General features: G+C 42.6%; 1 protein-coding gene across 7 annotated transcripts in view; it reads right to left on the minus strand.

Moving 5' to 3' along the window:
- Positions 1 to 241: 241 nt before the first annotated feature.
- TRIM44 (tripartite motif containing 44) overlaps positions 242 to 18,438 on the minus strand; it is a 119,013-nt gene continuing 100,816 nt past the window's right edge. For 3 of the 7 annotated variants that reach the window (XR_013829430.1, XM_079929172.1, XM_079929171.1), the window contains one exon: positions 6,230 to 10,890. Coding sequence is in view for 2 of the 7 variants with exons in the window: in XM_079929171.1 (XP_079785297.1) it covers positions 10,863 to 10,890 (28 nt within the window). In the remaining 5 variants the exon portion in view is untranslated. Of the gene's footprint in view, positions 5,106 to 6,229; positions 10,891 to 18,438 lie in introns of those variants that run through there. The other 4 variants (XR_013829427.1, XR_013829428.1, XR_013829429.1 and 1 more) reach the window with 4 other exon arrangements.

Here is an 18,438-nt window from a genome sequence, read left to right on the forward strand (position 1 = left end):
ATGCTATCAAGATATCAGTCAGCAAGTCCACAAACATTTTTGAACATCTATTTTGGGTCAGGCAATTTCATCAACATTGCTAATACATCAGTGAACAAACAATACAAGCTTCAAAGAGGTACAGACAGTAACCATATGAACAAATAAATACATATAACTTGAGATCCTTATAACTGACATGAAAGCATAATTGGGTGGGTGTGGTAGAGAGGGCTAAGAAGTAGCCTTGGGGAGAAGGTAGAGGCTGCGCAGACAAGCCAGTGTGGGACAACATGAGGGCAGGCTCCATCTACAGCCCCAAGAGGACTCCAATTTGATGAGTGATGCTCATCACAATACACAGTGGTCATAAGCTACCACTTATAAGTTCCTCCTATGTGTCGGGCACTGTACTAAGCCCCATAGATCCAGCTGCTTCTTTAATTCCTCAGAGTTAGTTAAGGATAGAGCCAGTACTAGAACCAAGTCTGTCTGCTTCTGAAACCTAGTTATTTATTAGGAGAAAGCTCATTCCATTTTCCAAGGACAGAAGACCACACATTGTTCTTTTTCCTGGAGATGCAACACTGGGGTTAAGTGGTTCTTAACGTTAACAGTTCCTCCCTAACAACTTAGGCTACATTTTACTTTTCACTTCATTCCATCACTCTTAGTTCCATCCTCCAGAGACCCTCCCCAACACCACACACAAAATCAGTTACATCCTATTATCTGATGCCAGTTATGTTGATACCTCAGAAGGGAGAAAAGTATGTTTTTAGGAGTGGAGATTTTGTTTTTTTCCATTCTGTTCCCTCCCAGGAGGGAATCTCAATATTGTTTCTGAAATCAGACATTGTGTGTGGGTTTGGAACTGAGTGGGTAAGGGGATGGATATGTACCACACCTTATTTATTTTCTCTTCTGTGCAAGGAAGGGTCTCAGCTGTTTCTCCTCCCAAATTGAATTCTCTTACTCTTGAAGAATGACCCAAGCAAAGACATTTCCCAAACATCTGAAATCTGAGACTTGTGCCTGGAATCCATGAGGCTCATGGTTTCCAGATGGAGAGACCAGAAGAAGAGGAGGTGGGGGAACAGAGGAAGGAGGGCGGAGGATAAAAGGCAAGGGGAAGCCTGAACTCTGGATCACTCTGCCTGTGAACCGGGCCAGGCCTCTCATTTGTTCTGCAAGTCTGCCATCTGAGAACGTGCCAGGCCCAAAGAAACGCAGCAGCTGTGCACATCCTCGTGAGACTGTTCCAGTGATTACTAGGAAGTAAGTCATCGTGAAATTGTCCCTTCTGAGGGCGGTGACTAACCTCAGTAGCACAATACAAAAGAAAGCCCATGGCTTGGCTATGAAGAGGGGCATAAACACTCCAGACGGATTTCCTCACCATCTCGGAAACGACAAAACACAGACACTTCTAGAAATCTTGGCTTCTTTACACCACTTAACCAGATGCAACAGTGGACCCCCAGGTGACCTAATTCTTCCTCCACATGTCTTGTCCTCATGCCAGAGGTGGGGAAAGAGGTTTAAAAGGCAACCTAGTTTTGAGTAAATTAACAGGCAAGTATAGTTTGGCCATAAGTTGGCTAGGTATGGTCTCAGAAGGAATGCTCTTTTTTGATCAGACAGGCCAGTATCTTCTAGGGAAAAAAGGAGTTTGGGGAAAAGAGATCAGAACCCCTGTTAGCAGATGGAAATTGGTTTTTTAAGTGCTGAGAAAATACCCATTTTTATTGTTATCAGTGGTTTCTTTACCATCATGGCCACCCATAATCACCCCACTGACAGAGTCAACACCACCACCACCACCAAGCCAAAGAGCAATCTTACTTGTCTATCATGGTTCTTCCCACTTGGAATAGGGTGAATCTGATACTAGGATATAGCCATCCAACTGGGTCAAAAGGTCCTAGAAGCCTGAATGTGTGGAGAGAAACCAAATACAGAAAAGTTACTTCCAATTAACACCTGCAATCTCCAGATGTCCTAATAAAAATGGTGAGGCAGCAAATGGCGACCTTCAAGCCAGAGAACTACACTTGGACTCAATGTTTTCAAGAGCCAAGCCAAGTATTCAATCTCCTCATACCCTGATCTTCTGGCCTGGGACATGTAAGTGTTCAACTACATTCTGGCTTGGGGGAGAAAGCAAGCAGAGGTGAACGTATTCTGTACTGGCATGACTTCAACAGACCATTCATCTCACCCTGAGGTATGAAGGGATATTGCCTGCCTCCTCAGGCTGAGCAGTGCCCACAATTTATGAACTTCTTCACAGTATGATGTGAATCTGGGGCCTGAGCCAGGCATTATCATCAGGAAAAGGTGGACAATTTCCCTCTCCCTCCCCACTCCTTTTCCTATTGCTGATTGTACTGTTCAGACATGAACTATGATTTAACGCCTTCTGCTGCTAAGGGTGTTACAAAATATCGGTTGCAATGTAGTCATAAAAAGTGTTTAAGTAAAAGAAAGAGAAAGACAGAAAGAAAACAAGGAAGTAGAAAAAAGAGAAAATTATAGCAAATGTCAAAACTCATCATTACCACAAGCACGTGGACAGGCAGGGAAAAATCTTTGCCTGTGTACCAAACGGAATGCAGCTGATTAACTTACATCATTTCTATACACAATCAACAGTGTTGAAAGCAGTGCATCTTGCGATAAAGGATAGTTCCAGTCACATGTTTCTCAATTTCTTTATCTCAGGGTCATCGGATCAGGGCCAGATTGCCACAAAGGGCTCAATGACCCATGGGAAGTGAATCATGTTTTCATTCCAGGGTTTAATATATGCATTACATCACTATTAGAAGCAAGCGACTCTGTGGTCGATGGCTCCAACGTGGATTAAGGTCAAAAGTGGCCCTGGAGACCAAATTCCCTAGTGAGCGTTTGCCACACAGCTCCATGTGTCCTTTGCTTCTGAATTCTTCCTTCTCCTAGCAACAACTACTAAATACCAGCTTCCCAGGCTGGTATTATGTCCACATAAGATTTATTTTTCTTTCAGCAAAGAACTGGAGAAATACAAGAAAGAACCTGGTATTACAGGTTAAATTGTGTTACACCCAACTTGTGGTGAGGGTCCAGTTTCTTCTTATTATACCCCAATTTTGCTGTAATGACTATTGCTTGAAATAAATGGGGAATTGACAGGGGCTGAGAGATAACAGGGATGCTTAAGTGATTTTTATAGTAGCAGTATTTGTTGTAACAGGATTTGACCTGTATTCTGGTTATTAGTTTTATTCATCAATTGGAAACTTGGCACTTCCATTGTTCATGCCATTATATGCAAAGCACTGTAGCATGAAAGTCACTTACAAAGCTATGAAAAAACTCTCTAAACACAGGAGGCTCCTGGAACAATAAAACCTCAGGTGGGGGATGTTTTGTCTTAACTAGATGTTCTGGATAGTCCAAGGTTTATTCCTTTAACCCCTAAAAGGGGAATTTGTTTCATTTTTCTTTACCTTTGTGATAGAAATATTTCTAAAATGTTTGATATGCAAATTCTTGCTTTCTCCTGAGCATAACTTAGTTTCTTTAGGTGTGACGCTCAGGGTCATCACTTTGAGTATAATTACACAGTCCTATGATATGAGGTGTTTAGAAACTGAGATGTGTAAAGAGCTATTTTGGGCACTAAATGCCCCCCTAAAACAGAGCTTTTTGAGCTCTTCAGTCTACTTAAACTTTTTCTGTCTTCTCTATTGCTGTCAACTCCTTCTCCTTCTTGAGTTAAGTTTCCTCTAGAAATCTGTTTTGTGCCCTTAAATTTAATCTGCTGTAGGCTTGGAAACCAGACAGCAAACATTTAGAACTATGTGTGAAGCAGGAATAAATAGGTTCTGAGTAGGTGCTTTATGGGTAGACAGATGGCCTTTCTCTTATGTGTTTGCTTCATACTATTTATTTCAACTGGTCAGAAGTCTTGTTTACTCACTTCTTAGTTCTCAGTCATTTTTGAATGGGTCCAGCAGAGGTTTCAGATTTTTCCAGTTCTGTCTCAATTACTGTCAAACCACTTATGCAGATTTCATGTTTAAGAAATAGGGATAGGTGAAGCTGACTGAGCCATAGGTAAATGAGTTGTGACTGACTCCCTAAAATGGTATGAAGGTTGTGGGCCATTTTTGTAAGGCAAATGGTATGCTACAGCCATGAGGGTTCAACTCAGTAAATGAACTATAAAACAGACAAGCTCCCTCTGCAGTCCCTTTCCAAGAATATGAAGCTGGCCTACTGTCAAACTGTTGGAGACGCCTTCAACATGTTTAATTAAATTACAGGCTCAGTGCCAGAGTTGGCTGACTTTGGGGATTCTAAGACTATGGCAAAAGAAGCCATGGCTTTGCCTCTCCTGGTGATTTCATTATTTATGGCCTTGGAATAAAGGAGATAAAGCAAGTCTAAAAGCTTCCTCCTTCCAAAAGTGCAGTTTCAGGTCAGAAGAGAATTTCACTGCTCACCTTAACCCTCCTTCCCTCACTGTACACTGTACTTTGCAAACTGTACAAAACAAGACCTAAAAAAGACAAACTCCTTCGCCCCAAGGCCATACTGTATGTGTTTGCGGAGAGGGGGTGGATGGGTGAAGGTTATTCACCAGCATCAGCTGGAATCTGTGCAGCTAGGAGAGGAGAGCTTTAGAGCCAGGGTGTAAAGTCTGCTAGACCTGGGTTTAAATCCTAGCTTCCCATTTATTAGGGTGTGACCTTGGGCACCGTATTTAACTCTGATTCCTGAGCAATAAAATAGAGGATGATAATATTAGCGCTGTGAGAATTAAATAACATAAAAGGCAACTAGGACAGTGCCTGGCCCAGAAAAAGACCTCACTAAACGGTAGCTATTATTATTAACAAAATGAATGATTTAACCTGGAGACTCTAATATTTAACGAGTACAGATACTCAATGCAGCCGATTATTGACTTTAAGCCGCCTTTCGTTTTGTTTTCTTTTCTGTGACACCTTCTTCTCTTGTTAATACTGGCAGCCTGACTTTCTGTTGGGTGTACTTACCTCTGGTGCCTTGTTAAGGCCAGGAGATATTCTAGACCAGCTGCAATTTCACTTTTATGAGTGTAAAGGAAATGGGGCCACCTGTAAGTTGGACCAAGCAAAGATCAATGAAACAAAATAAAGAGTTGTAGCTTTCAGAGGGAAAGACAATAAAATGAAAAAGGGCTGAGGCAATTGAGACACTGGCACCAGGAAGTAGGGAAGAAAACCTCCAAACACATTGTGGTTTGTTAAAACACCGAGACTCCCAAGTACTACAGTGCCTGGCAATCCCATCCCACCAGGCAGAAGTGTGCTTAGCAACTGGGGAGGGAGGAAGTGGGCCTAATGATTGTTACAGGGGACAAGAGTCTCCCGGCCTGGCTTTATCAGCGTGGCTCACCGCATGACCTTGAGTGACTGACTCCCTCTAGAACCCTATCTTGAACAATTTCTCCAAAGTTCACATACAGCCTCTAGCTAACTGAAGGGGTTTGATGGAGACAAATCTGTTAAAAAATTTTTTTACAGCAGGGTTCATAAACTGCAGCTCCTCCAGACACTTGCTGGTGGGTTTTAAGGATGGATTTTAAAAATTGAATTGTAATGCCTTTAGGTAGGAATTGTACCTTCTAATTCATACAGTATCTACTATATTGAGTTTTCACATTTTGCCTCTTGATTTCAATGCATCCTCTGCTCCTGATATTACAAACTGGACTAGAATTGCTTCATTTAGAACTTAATTCTATCTCTTCATCAGTTATATCAAATGTGTACTTCTAAGGTTCCCCAAAGATGATTTTGCTGGCCTAACTGTAATTTGCTCTATGAAGGTTTTTTTCCTAGCAAATATGGTAAAAATTAAAGTTTGACCACCACTCTGGCTAATCCAAATTGTAAAGCTTTAACGTTATTTGAAAACATCATTCAGGACCAAGCATTCTTTACTTTATAATCTACTTTGCTCAGAAAATTTAACCTAGGCATGGATCACTTCACTTTGAGGAGAAAACATTTCTTTAAATAACAATGACTTTAAGTCTGTCCTTTTGCCACTCCCAGAGATCTCCTAAGCTATGCTAGAGAAGTCAGGGGCAAATGAGCGTCCCACCTCTCATAACCAAAACACCATCATCTCCAGCATGATCACAGTTAACAATGCAGATCACCATGAATATTTACACCTAGCAGGGTCCTTTGTGCACAACTCTGAGAGACAAATGGTATTTCCAGTAATAGTTTATTGATTTCCAAATGCACAGGGGCACTGAGTCCAAACATCCTGGGAGAGCAGTAAATCTTTCTTACAAAATAATTTACAGTATGAAAATGATATACTGAAACATTAACTCAAATGTGTAATTCCCGTGAAAGACTGAGTGTTCCCTTGTTTAATGTAAAGTGTGAAAGAGGAAGGTGACTGAGGAGGGAATGTGACTGTGCACAGGAAAACAGAGGACAATGGGTTCGTTGGTTCTCCCTATCCACGCGGTGTGGCCTGTCACTGTAGAAAGATTGGTCAGGTTTAAGTCCCATTAAGTATAAATCTACTGTCCCCTCAAGGTCATATCAAGGCTAGCATGGGCTCTGCGGCACTTTTTGTACCAGTATACCCACTAGTGTCTTAATTTATTTTTATTTTCCTGCCCTGGCGCGAACAAGCGCGTGTTCTTGTGTGTTCTTGGTTCCAAATGCTACTGTTTTCCTAGGCAGTCCCCAAGGGCCTTACAACTCTTGGAACGGGCTGTGGTGGGGCTTCAGAAACACCGTTGGGTAAGGCAATATTAATGAGATCTGAAGTCTCCCCTGCAGGCCTGCAGGCCTTCTTTTCTCTCAGGGCTGGGCTGAGTCCATTCATAATGAGATAGATTTGTTTTTTAAACAGAAAATTCCAGTTGTGCTAGGCACACCGTAAACATGCAACTAATTTTCTTATCGAAAAGCATGTGTTGAAGAGCTACTGAGTGTGGCATTTCAGGTATTGGCAAGAGAATATTTTCTAGGTGGAGGAGAGGACTTCCTAAGCCCTGCCACTCCTATCGGTCGTGAATTCTGCAGCCGTGCCCTCAGGCCTGACTAGAGTGGTTAGACTCTCAGGTCACCCAAAATTCTGGGTGTCCAAATTTCCCATATCATTAGACACCTTGGAGTAGGGCTGGAGTGCGATTTCCCTCAGGGCTGTCACCTTGGCTCAGTGCTTTAGGAGCTGACAACCTTTGCCAAGGAGTTGCTCTTCTTGTTAGCATCTTGTAAGCAAGCAACTAAGCCCCATTATCTGGTGACACTTGTAATCAGGGCTGGCAGAAACCTCTGCGGTGGTATGCGAGATAATGAAGCAGCGGCTGCTCTGAATTTCTCTCACTTGTTAAACTGTGTGTGTGTGTGTGTGTGTGTGTGTGTGTGTGTGTGTGTGTGTGTGTGTGTGTGTGTGTGTGTGTGTGTGTGTGTGTGTGTGTGTGTGTGTGTGTGTGTGTGTGTGTGTGTGTGTGTGTGTGTGTACACATCAGGTGTTAGCAGGAAAGTCTAGGTTCACAGGACTTTGAATTACCACATCCTCACAGACTGGCTAGGTTTACTAAAATATGAAGATTTCCTTTTCTGCAGCAGTGTAGCAGCTGACATTTTCAAATAAAGTTAGAGAGCAGAACACTCCTCACTTCTACTATTTCTGAGAAGTTCCATACTCCTGAAGGTCTAAAAACACTGTATTTATGGGGAATAGCACCAAAAAGGAAAGGTATCCTCCAACTTCTGGGGGCAGGCTCAAGTTAGCAATATGTACTTAATGTATCTGCTAAAGTAGAAGAATAAGGCTAACTTGCTGCCATTTCTGAGCCTCAACTATAGCCATAAAATGTAACTTTGAAAAAGAATCCATAGAGTGGAGTGGTCAGACTGCAGGGGGGGAACCTGCAGCCTTTTTCTCTCTGTTTTAGGCATACACAGAGTTAGGAAGAGCCGGGTACAAAACCTAGCTCCAATACTTCCTAGCTGCGTAACTCAAGGCAAGTGACTCTTGCCCTCCAAATCTGTATTACCATCTGAGAAATGGGTCCTCATAGTTGGTCCTCAATATTTTAAGTCATTTCCCTTTCTAGGCTGTCAGAGCAGAGACTCCAAGCAATTCTTGGAATTGTCCTGGATTTAATGACAATCAAATCAAAGGACAATCCCCCTCTTAGCCTCCAGATACCCAACCTTTGGAAGGGAGCCAGGGATTGCTGTGAGGACCCAATTCATTCTGAAGACATTCATTACCTGCCTCCCTTGATGACTTCTCCCTAGGGATTTCTGCAAACCCTGCAGCCAGTTAGGGCACAGTTGTGAGCAACTCTTACTGACCTGGTAGGAGGGAAGTCTCATCATGCTGGGGCTTAAGGCCGAGAAGCATGCTCCAGCTTTAAGGAAGCTGGTGCCACTGCAGGAAGCATCTTAGTTCTTACACTGATAAATGCTGCCGGCAGGAACTCAGGAGCCTGGGCAGAAGCTGCTGAGCTGTGTTTAATGCTTCCCTGGTTAAAGTTTTATCAGGTGCTGAAAACAGCAGGAGCCCACAAAGCAAATCTGAAATCCTTTCTAAGTAAAAGCAAAAGTGCTTTCCTTGAGGATTACAGAGTATGATAATTTATTGAGACAGGCTGGCATGTGTTTGTATTTCCATTCATATCCATTGCATGAATGCCTGGGTTTCCCAAATACTGATTTAAAGTAATAACGTATCATCTGGTACGGAGGAGCCAGTGATCTGTCCACTGCTAAAATAAGGCTACTACTTGGAGATTAAACAATACTTACTGGGGAAAGACAACACAAGCTTCCAAATCCTAAATTCTTCTTAATATTCTGATTTTTAAACTCTTCTAAGAATGGCCACTCGTCCTCCTTTAGGAGTAGTTTCTTTGGATGTGGTTGGGGGTTGTAATTAGTGGTATGCCCAAACCACCAGTCTTTGTGGGCAGAAAGGTAAAGCACCGAAAATGTCTTAGTCATTTGCTGGCCACCGGTTGGAGAGAAAAATATTTTTTTTTTTTTTTTAAACAGCCCAAACTACTCTCAGCCCCAATGTCCCAACAACATATTTAGCGAGCAAGGGTAATCCTAACCCAGAAGCATATATACCTGGTAGCTTCCTGGCCTCAAAGAAACAATCATTTCATAGCATGCACAGGACTGAACAGTGATATAGACAGGATTCCTATAGTAAGTAAGCATTGTTTCTCCCTCAAAACCATCCTGCACACACATATCGGTTGGCCCTAAAGCTCTGTGATAGGTATACAGGCAGGCAGGCAGGCAGGAAGAGGAACTCCCCTCAGTGCAGCTCCTTTGTTTCTGCCTCAGAGGCACTAGAAGTCTAGGTCCTGAGTCAACAGAAACCCTAAGGCTGCTTGGATGTAGTTCCAATTGTACTTCTCAGAAGCGAACACCAAAATACCACTAAAGGCAGAGGAGAGGGAACACAACCCCACTCGCTAATAAAAATTCTCTGTGAAGTCTCCTATTTTATCTTTACTGTTTATGTATACATTCTATTTCATAATATAATTGTGTTTGTTTTATCTAAAAATAATGTCATTCCCTGACTCCAAACCATTTGTTAAGTAAAACTCCTGTTTCAGAAGACGCATGTTTTTTAGTTTGCAGTTTTGTATTCCCTAGTACATCATTGCTTATTTAGGAGTAAAAAACTCGGTTGTAAGGAAATGTGCTTTGGGAGTGGGGAAAGACCAGAGTCCAACCACGGTGAGTCTCTGCTCACGTTACTTAAGAGGAGAGAGCCAGCGTGTGGGAGATGACCTGGAGGTGGGGAGAGCCAGGGGAAGAGGGGTCCCCGCTGGAGTAAAAGGAAGGTATATCTGCCAGGAGATGCAGCTCGATTCAACACACCACAGAGTGCCAAGAATTCTCCCCACACTGCATTTAAGCCAAATTAGGCTAAGCTGGGGGAGGGGGAGCAAAACCTACACTGAAAATTCCCATTTGTAATACACATTCCAGACTTTCATGCTGTGACAAGACCCATAAAACCTCAGAGTCCACTCAAATAATTCAGGTTCCATCAGATCCTTTAGTGACTACTTTGGAAACTTAGGCAGTTTGAGTTCAGAAATACTGATTTCGATTTCAACTTTTAGTCAGATCTCTTTGGTCCTTTTTTTTTGGGAAAAAAAAAAGTCATTTCTTTTCTATCTCTTCAATCTTTTTTTTTTTTTTTCATTTCCACAGCACTGAATTATGAATCTGAAATCCTGGATAACCTCATGTACTAAAAATATCTCTATATATTTCTAACTTTTAACTCTTTATCTGTTTTCAAGCCGTCCATATTATTTCATGAAACCACATTTTCACAGATGTATTAAATGGACTTTTAGAGACGAACTATGTGGGTTGATTCGCCCCTACTTTTCCCTCATTTATTCCATGCTTCAATATGAATAAAGTGTGGTTTTATTAGCAGGTAGGGAAACAAATTCTGACTGCCCTTCAAGATTATTCCAGATCCTTCTTAATGAAGTGATACTGTTTGGGTATACACTATGACAGGGGCTGGCTTTCCTGAGCAAGTTCAAAGCAGCCATCGAGGGATTTACCTGAAGGACCCTTTAATTGCTCCTGGTTGATCAAAGGGGCATTTTCCTTGACCTATCACGACAAGAGAATGAGAAGCACAGTCAGCAAGAGTAAAACTGGTCATTCCTTGGAGAGCTATGTGCCTGCTGTGGATCTGGGGAGGCATCTGGTGGAAGCACGTTTGTTGCTGGGCAGCTTTCACAGGAATCAGAAGCCATTACATATACGCCGTCACATACACACAAGGGGAAGGGATGATTTTCCACTGGGGATGGCAGGCCTTCATGTGTCTTCTTCTTCACTGGCACCACTACAAAGGAAAGGAGAACCAAGTGAGTTAAGACTTCACAAGAAGGGAGGCAGCCTAGTCTACTGACAGAAGGCACAGGCTCTGCTCTTAGACTCCCCTGGATTCCAGCCCTAACCCTACCACTGCTGGGCACTGTGGCCAGGGGCCAGTTACTTAGCCTCTCTATGTTCTGATTTCTTTATCTGACTGCAGAGATAATGATGATAATAAAACCTACTTTCTTAGGTTACTGGAGGAATAAATAATACATATAAAATGCCTGTGCCTGGTACACAGTAAGTGAATAGCTATTTAAAGGAGCAGGTGAGGGTCATAATATTTTTTTAACTTGACAAAATAAATTGCTGGTAAAAATCAGGAGTTTGACGTCCCCTAAGCCTTAAAGCCACCCATTGTTAGAAGAGAAAGGCAAAGAGAAGCCATCACTCTGCACACCAAACGGCACTTCTCACCTGGAATAAAGCCAAGGTTTTAATTCAGGCCACAGGGACAGTCACCGGGTTTAGATGTCACCTCCTCAGAGAAGGTATTCTATCTAAGTCAGGCTCCCTGGTTACTCTCCATCTCCATCTTATTTCTTTCATAGCCCTTATCATGTCCTATAAATCATCTGTTTGCTATTTACTCTCCCCTCTACCCCCACCAGAGCATAAAAGAATAGCAATATTGTCTATTTTATCGACTACTGTTTATCTACCACTAGGACTGTGCCAGGCATATAGAAGTGTTCAATAAATAGTTGTTGTAAAAAGACAGTGAGAAATAAAAACAGGAAGGGAGAGAAGGAAGGAGCTGAAAGAATGGTCAGTCATGACTGACTTGACCAGGGCATCCTAGACATCAGTAGTATTTCAGTGGCCAAAAAATGAGTTGTGAGTCTCAGAAGCATGGCTAGAACGTCAGCTGCTCAGTGTTAGAGCCTCCCTGGCTTGGTCCTGGGAGAGAACATTGTTGCTACAAGCACTAGGGCAAGAAAAAGTCAGGGCCAGAAAAAGACTTACAAGGACACCTAGAAGGACAAAAGCAGCAAATGTGCCTAGTTTCTCCTCCTCCACTACTTCTAGAGGCCACTGTCCTTAAAATAATAACAAGAGCCAGCTTGATCAAGTGTGCCAGGGGCACTGAGCTAAGCGTTCCTCACCCATTCTTTCTATCAGTTCTCACAATAATCCTAGGATGTAGGGACTATTATTATTATTACTACTATCCCCATTTGGCAAATGAAGAAAGTGGAGCTCTGAGAGGTGTAAAATCCTCGGTCACATAGTAAGGCCTGCGTCCTTAAAACTTAAGGATTAGTTTCGGCTGGATAAAGTCTGAAGCAGGCAAGTTAGGGAGCTTGGAAGGGAGGTAAATCCCCCTTCCTCTGGTAGAGGCAGGAGTTAGGGAAGAGGACAGGCCTGGGGTGTACATCAGCGCCCTGCTATGACCTAGAAATGTTTTTTATCTCACAAGGGATTATCTACATCTATATAAAAATCTGTGCTTTTTTGCATCCCTCTGGGAAGGCCTTTAAGGGAAACTATCCTAGACAACGGACCTGTAGTACTTCTGCTCAGGGCAAAACATTTCGAGGCATGGAGCGTGAAATTAAGGCACGTGCACTCAGCAGCCAAAAGAACCAAGTCAGCAAGCCTCGCTATCCAAACTCTGCCCTATTTCCATTCCCTTTTCCTGCCTGCTGTCCGATCACGGGATGAAGGGTGCATGCTAGGAAGGGCTGGACAGTGGACCGTCATTAAGGAGCAGTGCTTGGTGGCATCTGTCCCAAAGGGAACAAAAAGGGTCTTTCACGAAAGCGTCTCACTAGAATCAAGACCCCGTTGGAACCAGTGCCATTGTCTCCCCTTTGGTATTATAGCCAAAGCGAGCTCAACGTGCTTTTGTCAATTTTCCTTCAAACATGAGAGGTCTAGCACAAGCATGTGCCCCTTCCTTAAACTGCGGTTCATTATTTAGCATTCTTAACTTGAGATGCATAGTTTAAAGGGTTCATGAACCTACTGGAGTTGTACACAAAGTTTTGTCTGTGTGCCCCTTGTCTGAGAGAGGCCATAATTTTCATCATATTCACGAAGAGGTCAACAACTCCACAAAATTGAGTATAATGAAATTATAAATAAACTAACTTCTTTTCGAGTTGCCAGGTCCCTTATTATAAGATGTGCAGAGTTGACTTGGGGAAAAGATCAGAAACCCTGACTGATAAAATCTTTTCTTATTATCCTAAAAGAGATCTGTTCTTGGGCCTGAATGACACAGCTCATCTCACAGTTTAAAAGCCTAAGACCTTGGAATTCTGGCATATCACTGGTTAATTTGACTATCTACTCTGTGTTAGGCATAACACTAGGCACAACAATGAACAAGATGAAATCACAGTAGTTGCCCTCATGGACTCCAGAGCCTAGTAGCTGACAGAGGGAGGGGGGAGGGGGAGGGAGAGAGGGAGGGGGAGAGAGAAAGAGAGATAGAAAGGGGAAGGGAGGGAGAGGGACATATTTTTGTCCAGAATAGCATCTTCAAATAAATCATACTCATTTTCATAATTAATGAAATTAATTAATTTTTTGCCACAATAAAGAAGAAAAAATCGTAACTGAATCTATAGCATACAGCTTTGTTCACCTTGTGTGTGTTCTCTCCTGGAGGGTCACACAGTATCATTAGTGTGCGATATCATCTGAATGTCCCTTCTTCACTCTGTATATAAGCTGATCTGTGTTCACAGGATTTTATCTTAAATAGTCTATAGGAGTCTACTTTCTCCAAGGGAAGTAACACAGCCTTCCACCTCAGCCACTTATCATCCTCCTCTGAAACATCTATCACTCACACTTACATTTATAATTGCAGTGATACTCAGAGGATATTGAAATTTTGAGTGTCTGTTCTGTTATTGTTGTTTTGAGAATAAACTAAGGGTGTTAGATAGATAGCCCATTCTGTAGTAGGTATTTACCATGAGAGAAGCAGCATTATATAATGGCTTTGAAGTCACCAAACTAAACTAGGTTCAAATCCCCGCTCTGGCACTAATGAGCTGTGCAACTTTGGATGAGCTGCTCAACCCCTCTGAGTCTCAGTTTCCTTGTGGTAATACTTACTGTATATCTTACAGGGTTATTGCGAGAGTTTTATGTATTTTATGCAATATAAGTACTTTAAAATGTTGGCTCCCTTCTTCAACCTGCTTTTCTTCTTATCCAGAATCAACACCTGCCTAACTTTCCTTCACCGTTGTTCTTCTGGCATCTGAAATGTTACATTCCAGAGCAAGTGCGCTCCTATCCCCAGATGTCCTTACATTTCTGGAATGCCCTTCTTTGCTTCCTTCGAGAGTTTTTAAAATGACAACTCCAGACCTACAGATACTAAATAGAAAGAAAGTCTGAATTCCATGGTTCTGACCCTTCTACTTGACAGGTCTCTAGAAAAGTCAGTCCCTGCCAAACACCGGTGAGGACATACTGAGCGAAGCCCAGTTAACTGGCCTCAGTCACAGACTGACCCAGTTTGAGAGTGCTAATGTGTCTAAAAGCAGCGGTTTTAAAACTGAGGTACACATACCTTTGTGGTACCTAATGATTTTCCAGGAGGTATTTGGTCATTGGTAGTTCAAAGGAAATTAATGTCCAGATCCTTACCTTCCATACATACTCATTGTTAAAACTGACCTCTCTAAGGGCTTCCCTGGTGGCGCAGTGGTTGAGCGTCCGCCTGCTGATGCAGGGGACGCGGGTTCGTGCCCCGATCTGGGAAGATCCCACATGCCGCAGAGTGGCTGGGCCCGTGAGCCATGGCCGCTGAGCCTGTGCGTCCGGAGCCTGTGCTCCGCAACGGGAGAGGTCACAACAGTGAGAGGCCCGCGTACCGCAAAAAAAAAACCCAAAAAACTGACCTCTCCTGGAACGTGCTTGTGATCTACAAGTTCTCTCTTCAGCCACTCTCACTTTTTACAGTCACCTTACTCCTACTTCAGAAGAGAAATGCATACCCCTCACCCTCCCGAATCTCACCATGGGACAATTTTAGAATGCCTTGCTTCTAAGAGGAGTCCTATGAGAACAGGGTAAGAAATAGTGAAGGATATAATCCCTTATTCCATCCAGGTAATAAACTCTTGGCAAAGCTGTGTGCCCCTATCTGTCCACCCACAGATCTAAGAATTCATATTCAGAAATGAGATGGTTGTCATGAAGTGTGTACTAATATGTTTACTTTAATTGACAAAATGAAATCAGACTTGGATCTGACAGAAAGCAAGACTGATTTGGCTGGATGGTTTGACCATGAAAACCATCTTTGCCAATGAGATTACACAGTGAATCTCGCCTGGAAATTTAATATGCTAAATCTGCAGTGCCGAAGTTTTGACAAAAATGTATATAAAGCTCGTACTACGCAGTACGTCAGAGTTAACATCCTTCTCAACTATCTAAACTTGACATATAATTGCAGGAGTTAACTTAAAATGGGCAAGGAGGCACATAATGTTTTCTAAATTATTTTGGGGGGTATAAGAACAAAAAGTGTAGCTAAAGGAACTGAGAGTTCCTAAATCATGACCGGGAGAGTGATGTGACACTTAACACCCCCTAGGGGTAGGGGTCCGGGTGACAGAATGGGACGAAGGAGCCCAGCCAGCAGAATGCAGCGTCCCCTCTGCCAGTTGGGCACGCTGCCTCATGAGCAACCCTTTCTGTCTTGTTGTGCCTGTGAAATTGAACTGTTAGAGGCACGCCCCAAGCCCCAGTCCTATTCAGCCCCTAAGCACATGCTCATAGAGTGATTAAGATCAAGGAGTGTTTTCACTGCCTGACAAGCTTTAAGACAGTCCATACAGATAGGCAGCTCCGTTTTTCAGCTTCCGTCCCCAGAGATGGACACTTATAAGAGGAAGTTAATAAATGAGGTGGGTAGGCACTCTGATCTCGCAAGTTAGTCTCTTTTCCTGAGAATACAATACAACTTAATTTGATTTGGCATCACTTATATCGCTGAGTCCTTGGCTATTTATTCATTATTGATGTAAAAAGGATTATTCACTTAAGAGGATGGAGAAATTAAGAGGTATCAACAAGGAAGGAAGGCTAGATTCAGTTGAGATGCAAAAAGACAGATGTAGTATTCTCCAGAAAGGACGCCACATAGGTGTCTTATGAGGAAATAATGGGAAGTCTCCATTCACCATCTGAGGCTGCAGCTGCTCACTTCCAGTGAGAATGTGATCGGCCTAGCTGGGGGACGGGCCAAACGCCCTGACCCGGAAACACTCCTCCACCAGACAGAGCAGAGCTGCTACTTTTGTCTCCCATGTCACCTGTCCCAGTAGCCTGGGCTGAAAGTGAGGGGTTACTGTGCTATGAGGAATCAGAACTTACATATTTAGCTGCTGCCTGTGGAACTAATATAAATTAGTTTTAAGAGATGTAAGTGTACCTTTAAAAGAGATACAAGTACAAAATAAAGTAAAATGTCCTCCCCATTTATCCTGGGTTAACTGAGAAAAACATCAGAGGACTTCACAGCTCTAGTCCTGGCTTTGCTGTGTGACTCCGGGACCCAGTTTCCCCAGCAGGGAAATTAGGACACCTCGCGTTATAAGTGAAATTTACAAAAATTCAAACCAGACAAAAGCGAAGCTCCTTTCTGACTTACACATTTGCTGAGCTAATTAATTAGAGCTCATTTATACTGTTTTTTTCTCTTGCTTCCTATGCACTGCCCTCTTTCCCCATTCCTCTCCAACTCAATCTGAAGGCTGACCTCAACATTCCAAGTTCTTTCACCTCTTTTTCTGGCTGGGCCTAAATGCCAGGTTGATGAATTGTACTATTTGATCAATACCTAGTACACACCCTAGTACAGTGAGCTCTATGGGCAAATGATTTCCTGTGATTTCCCAATTCGTGGTTCTTAAAGTCTAAAGTGGTACCAACCCTTGTTGTGCCTTCCTTCTCAAATCACAGGAAACAGGGAGAAGGGCTCTTCTCTCTCTAGATCACGTTATACTTGATCTCATGAATCTTCTCTCCTTCAGTATGACCACTGTTCACAGACGGCCGACTTAATGTTCCAGGCACTGTGCTAAGCAATTTACATACACAATCTCACTAAGCCCTAACAGTAGCTTTAGGATAAGTATTATCATCTCCATCCTACAGATCAGAGTAGTGAGGCCAAGAGAAGCTACGTGACTTCTTTGAGGTACACAGCTTGTAAATGGTAGTTCCAGCTTATGCAGACTGCAGAACCCCCAGATATGAAAATGCACTCGTGTAAGAAGACAGACATAAACCTGATCTTCTGACCCCTGGTTACCCAGACAATAAGTGACAGCCACTGAAGATTAAGATCTCTGAGGTTCAATTTTTTACCTGAAAAATGGGATGATAATATCTATTTCCAAGGGTTGTTGTAATGAGTTGGAAAGTACTTGCAAGTTCTTCTTTAAGATGAAAAAATGCCAGAAAAGGGTAGGATGACTACAGAAGGAGAAGGAAGTAGACACTGGGTTTGTCTTTCAGCCCTCACAGCTGCCTCTGCCCCTATAGACCGACACAGGCACCTGTGAGACAGGTCTGGGGCTCCAGGGCGGCCGCAGGTCCACACATTGACCACAGTGCTAAGTTTTGATCTCCATGTACCTTGCAACCTGTTTACCGTTTTTATAGGGGGCTGCCCCTCTTGCACTCCACTTGGGGTGGTGGCCCGTTTCTATGGAGGATGGAAAGGCGCCAGCAGGCCTGTTCAGGCAGGGCCCTTTGATAGGGAGACACTTGAACAGAAGTAACAGGCAGGCTTCTTAGCCTGCCAGTGTCCCATGTGCTCTCAGAACTCCCTTCCTTAGGATTGAGTCTTCTGTTACTGCTACTGCTGGATTTATAATGGAATCAGTTCCAGTCTTTTTTCTTTTAATTCAAAAAGCAACTTTTTGTTTTTCGCTGATCTGTATTTTCTGTAGCAAACACGTATTGCTTCTATAAAAAGTAAAAAAAACCCATAGTGTTATCCACTGGTGATAATCAACATTAACACACTGAAATATATTCATCTATACCCCTCCTATGCATATGTAAAAATATATACTTCACAGGCTCTTTCATAATCTATTTTTTCATTCAACTATCAATCACGAATACCTTTATCAAGAAAGGTATTTCTGTAAGATTATGGTTCATGATTGAGTCGTATGGATTTATCGTACCTAATTACTGGACACAAATTACTTCTACCTTTTCACCATAACCTACACCTCTGTGACACATATTTACGTTGGTGAATCTCTAGGTTCACCCTTAATTATTTCCAAAGAAAAAAATTCCCAGATGGGAAAACTCCTGGGTCAAAGTAAAAATTACAAAGATAGTACAGAGGGTTCCAATATCTAGTTTCCTCTATTATTAACATCTTACATTAGTGCATTTGTTAGAATGAATCAACAAATTTGGTATACTAGTATTAATGCTAGTATTAACTGAAGTCTAGATTTTATTCAGATTCCCTTAATTTTTCCCTAATGTCCTTTTTCTGTTCCAGGTTTCA

This window comes from Stenella coeruleoalba (assembly GCF_951394435.1).
Source record: "Stenella coeruleoalba genome assembly, chromosome: 8".
NCBI lineage: Eukaryota > Metazoa > Chordata > Mammalia > Artiodactyla > Delphinidae > Stenella > Stenella coeruleoalba.